We start from the raw sequence: 4,758 nt of genomic DNA, 5'->3' as shown, positions 1-4,758 counted from the left end.
GAAATTAAATTAGCAAATTAGTATGAAAAAAAAAAAAGCAAAGTCAGTTGACTCTCGTTGGACTTGGTTCTTTCTGTGGATTAGTGTTCCTTGTTTAGTTCTCGTTACTTCAATGATGACAATACTGCTAGGCTTGTTGCAGTGTGCATACGGCAAGCTTGATGAAGTTTGATCCTATGGAAATCTTTCATGTCTGTTGTCGTTGTCAAGGTCATTTCTAATTATTATGTTCTGAGAAAGTTAGAAAGAAACTCTATCCCTACTCTTTCTAGCAGTGAATACCTCGATTAAAATAATTAAAAAAGACGTCTTTGGAAGAGAAATAAGAGGATAATATTAAGAAAACATAAATTGTTAACATATTTTCAAGGAGAACTAGAACAATATCTTAGCGGCAAGCAATATAATAATAATTATTTATAAATAAGAAGTTATCAAATTTGGATAACTTCCCAAAAATGTTATTATCCCTAAGAACAAGCCAATATGCAAAATTCTGTATTTTTTTGTTTAATTTTCTTTCTTTCAAATAAATGGCCCGTATTTGATTGTCTTTTAATTATGGATTTTCATACTTCTGTACGAGAAATAGGATTAAGACCTTTGCCTTAATTTACAAAACCATGGGTAGTCCTCTCTTGTATTTTGGTCTGGGTACAATGGGATGGATGGTCTAGCATATACCATGGAAAAAAGAGATATCCGGCAACCTCAAAATCAGAAAAACTGTGGATGACATTATTATGATCATAAAATACTATATAACAACAACATCAACTAATAACCAACGATGATGAATCATGAATGCCTGGATCGGAGATTATACAGCAATAAGTGAATTGGACAGAAACAATCAAACAAAGAATTTTCAATTGCAGTTGTATTCGTTCCTAAAAGTGTCTATTAGTTTCAACTAACCCCTTACTATATCTTTAAGATTCACAAAGGAATTTAAACGGAATCTAAACTAATATATAAATACAATTAGCAATAATACTATCCTAATATGACAGTGTCAACTAGAAAACGATAACCTTTACAAATAAGAAGTTATGAATGAAAACCTAAAACTATATACAAAACACTAAAACTATATTCAAAAGCCACCGTAGTTTGAATACCCAAACCCACCAGCACCCACATGATTGTGCGGATTAAAGTGCTGGTGATGTTGCTGTTGCTGTTGCTGCATCTCTTGCTGTGGAGGAGCAACCCAATTCTGATCAACAGGCACAGGCACAGAGTTGCTATCCACCGTGGTTATGTCATGGATGCTTGATCTCTTCCTCTCTTTCTTCCCCGAATTCTGGCGTAAAAAGTACTTTTGGGCATGGCTAGCTACTTGAGTAGGTGTTCTTGTAACAACCACATTCCTTGAAATGCTTCTCCAATCTCCCTTCCCAAATTTCTTTAGCCCAATCAAAAACAATCTAATCACAAACACAACAATAAATAATTAATAAGATAATACAAAATAATAATTAGGGGAGAATTAAAAGAGGAATTTGTCACAAATAAAGGCGCCGCCACTAAAGTGCAGCTCAAAAATTTGAATTTTTCAGCATGGAAACCAAATTTTCCATACTCAAAATTACAATGAAGAATCAAAATAAAACAAAAATCAATTTCCTTTTAAAAGAGGGAAAAAGAAAACAGAGTTTTTCGGGACCAAAACAAAACCAAAATTGGTTTGAATAATTTCATTACTCAATGATGAAGAAAACAAAACCTAAAACCCTAAATAAGAAAAAAGAAAAAGCCGAGAATCAAATTCAACTAAAATTGCGGAAATACCTGTGTTCCTCTTCCGTCCAAGGAGTACCTTTCTTCCTCTCGTTGTCGCTATTCCTAGGTTTTGACCCGAACGAGATCTGATTCGCTGAGTCCCAAGAAGACAACCCTCCCCCACCACCACCGCCGCCGCCACTACCCGCCGAGTCATCCGAGTAACTCGGCACCTCGACTCGTCCCGAGTCGATTTCATAGACGTCGCGGACCAAAGCCTCGTAGCGGTCCCTGACATCGACGGCTGACTTGCCGGGAACCTGCTCGGCGATCTTGTCCCAGCGGTCCGGTAAGTCCTCCGGCACGAAAAGCAAGGCTCTCTCGAAGACCTTATCCTGCTCCCTAGTCCAGTGATTCATCCGCACCTCCACCGCTTCAGTCCCCCACCGAGTGGCCACGGCGGCGGTCTCCTGAAACATGCTCAGGTTTGTCGTTTATTTCGAGTCAGAATTGAAAAAGAGGAAAAACAAGTCTGGCGTCGTTGTGATGTGTTGCGTGTTCCAACTGTTTGTTGTTTGTTTTCGCTGACTGTAGCGAGAAAATGAAAAAGAAAAAAGAAAATAATAAGAGAAACTCGCTATCTTGGAGATTTCGCTTCTGTTTGATGGGGGTTTTAAGAAAACGCGCCTCTCATATTTATATAAACCTCTCACCAAATTAATTAATTAAATTCGCCTAATTTATATTTTAGGTTGGGTTAGGGAAAATCTGTTGTGCTGGGTGGGACCAACTCATACTCTTAAGGGATCTTCAATACCAACACGTTTTTGCCCTTATTTCCTTCTTTTTCTATTTTTGTGATTTTTTTAATAAAAAATAATTAATAATACCAACTCTATTTTTTTACTTATTTTATTAATTTTTAAATAAATAAAATTTTGAATATTTTTATTTTGATATTTTAAAAATAATATACATTTTTATTTATTTATATATTAAGAAGGTAATTAAAGAATGAATTAGGACTTTTAATAAACATTCAAAAAATTAATATTTTTAATTATTATTTTTATTAAATGAACAAATTTGAATAATATTCAAAATATTTATCCGTATTTAATTTTTTATTATAAACAAATTAAAAATATAATGTATAATTTTATTATGTTATAGTGTTTAAGGGTTTTTTTATTTGCTTTTATTTTCAAGTTGTGTTGCATTGTTGAATGTTAATATTTTTGTTTTTTTCTTAATTAAAAAAATAATCAACAAAATAAGAATGGAGGTTTTTTTTTTAATTTTCAGCACATATTCTATACAATGTCAGGTACTTTTTACTAAGCGTCACAATGGATAGGATGGTAAAATTTAAAATTTAGACTCAATTTTAAACTCTACCTGATAATTAATATTTTTTTTTAAAACTCAATGTTACTCCATTTGCAATTTGAGAATCTCCACGTTATAATTCTATTCGCACTTTAACTCAGTTTAATAAAATTTTTACTTTTTTAAAATAATTTATAAAAGCTAACTTTTAAAAGATAATTTTTAAAAAAATATAGTATTTATATTTAGTAAATTAAATTAAAAATGACTTTTAATAAATACAAGCAACAACAATTACTTTTGATAAAATAGCTTTTAAAATTTAAAAATACTATAAAAGACATAAATTTAAGCATTAAATTTGAAAATTAGTTAATATATGAGGTTATATTAGACTTTTAAATTTTGAAAAGCACAAGCCAACTTTAAAAAGCTCCACCTTAGTTGCTTTCAAAAATATCCCGATCTTTTAAAAGCTACAAGCACAAGTACATAGTCTTTTTTATTTACCAAAAACAAAATGAGGAGCTTGTGCACCTCTTCGAAAAGCTTTACCAAACCAAGCCTAAGTCTGTAAAGAAGATCACAAGAACCTACCTGGTGGAGAGTTGGCCACAGGTGAACTCACTTGATACCGAAAGTTCCGAGCTTCATCTTGATCAAGCTCTTGATTTAGTTGGAGCAATAAACTAAGAGGTGCAAAGTGTTATCAATACTAGATTCATATATAAACATAAATGCTAGAAAAGAAGGTAGCAAAAGTTTTGAAGTTCAAGAAGCAACCGTTTAGTGGTAAATTTTCTATCCACAATATAAACTTACGAAGCTAATTTTACAATAATTCAGTGGCTAAAAATATTAATTGGGCACTTTAAGCTATTATCCAAGCACCATGATAAGCCAAACAGACAAACACTTATTAGCAAAATCATAACATTTGTGCCACTCTGAAAACATTAAACTATATCCATGTTAGACTTTTAAATTTTGAAAACTCCACCTTAATTACTTTCAAAATACCGATCTTTTTAAAAATTATAACTAACGACAATCTTAAATTATTAATCATTTCGTATTTTATAAAACACAATAATAAAATTAAAAAATAAATTTAAATTAAAACTAAATCCATGTTTATTGCGAATAACGTAATCATTAGTTTATTAGTTATTAGATCACAGTACTAAATCATAGCTAATAACGTTGCCCTAACTAATTGAATAACAATGTATATATAACTAGTGTTAAACCCGTGCGATGCACGCACTTATATTTAAACTTGATAAGTTAAATTAAAAATAATATTTTATAATCATATATTTTTTAAATTTAGTATAACACTATCATCATCATTATATAATAAACGTGTTAAATATGTTATTTTATTTTTATTCAAAGTAAAATATGAATAGAAGAGTTTAAAGTTTATAATATTCTTGAACCATAAGGAGGAAGATAAAAAAATAAGAACATATATAACTGTAATAATAGCATGTTAATTTTACCCTAAATTTTATATCAAAAAGCTAATAAAAATTTATCGACAACCTAGTATCTTACTAACTTCATTACAAAATCATTGGATGTTGTGTTCCTTGTTACACATTTCATTTCAAATTTGAAAAAAGAGTTATAGATAAATTAGTTATATCTATAGTAAAGATTTGTACAAAAGTGTAAATCATAACATGCTATTAAAATGAA

At 30.7% G+C, this 4,758-nt stretch overlaps 1 protein-coding gene across 1 annotated transcript; it reads right to left on the bottom strand.

Annotated features, from left to right (window-relative positions):
* Positions 1-852: 852 nt before the first annotated feature.
* LOC107467340 (transcription factor DIVARICATA) lies at positions 853-2,385 on the bottom strand. Its single transcript, XM_016086400.3, has 2 exons — positions 1,795-2,385; positions 853-1,430 (listed from the first exon to the last, which is right to left on the bottom strand). The coding sequence occupies exons 1-2, from the start codon at positions 2,202-2,204 to the stop codon at positions 1,097-1,099; spliced, it is 744 nt and encodes a 247-aa protein (XP_015941886.1). The 5' UTR covers positions 2,205-2,385; the 3' UTR covers positions 853-1,096.
* Between the last annotated feature and the right edge of the window lie 2,373 nt (positions 2,386-4,758).

The sequence above is a fragment of the Arachis duranensis genome, chromosome 9 (assembly GCF_000817695.3).
Source record: "Arachis duranensis cultivar V14167 chromosome 9, aradu.V14167.gnm2.J7QH, whole genome shotgun sequence".
Lineage (NCBI taxonomy): Eukaryota > Viridiplantae > Streptophyta > Magnoliopsida > Fabales > Fabaceae > Arachis > Arachis duranensis.
Note: the sequence above shows the minus strand (reverse complement) of the source record. Positions and strands in the feature narration are given on the sequence as shown.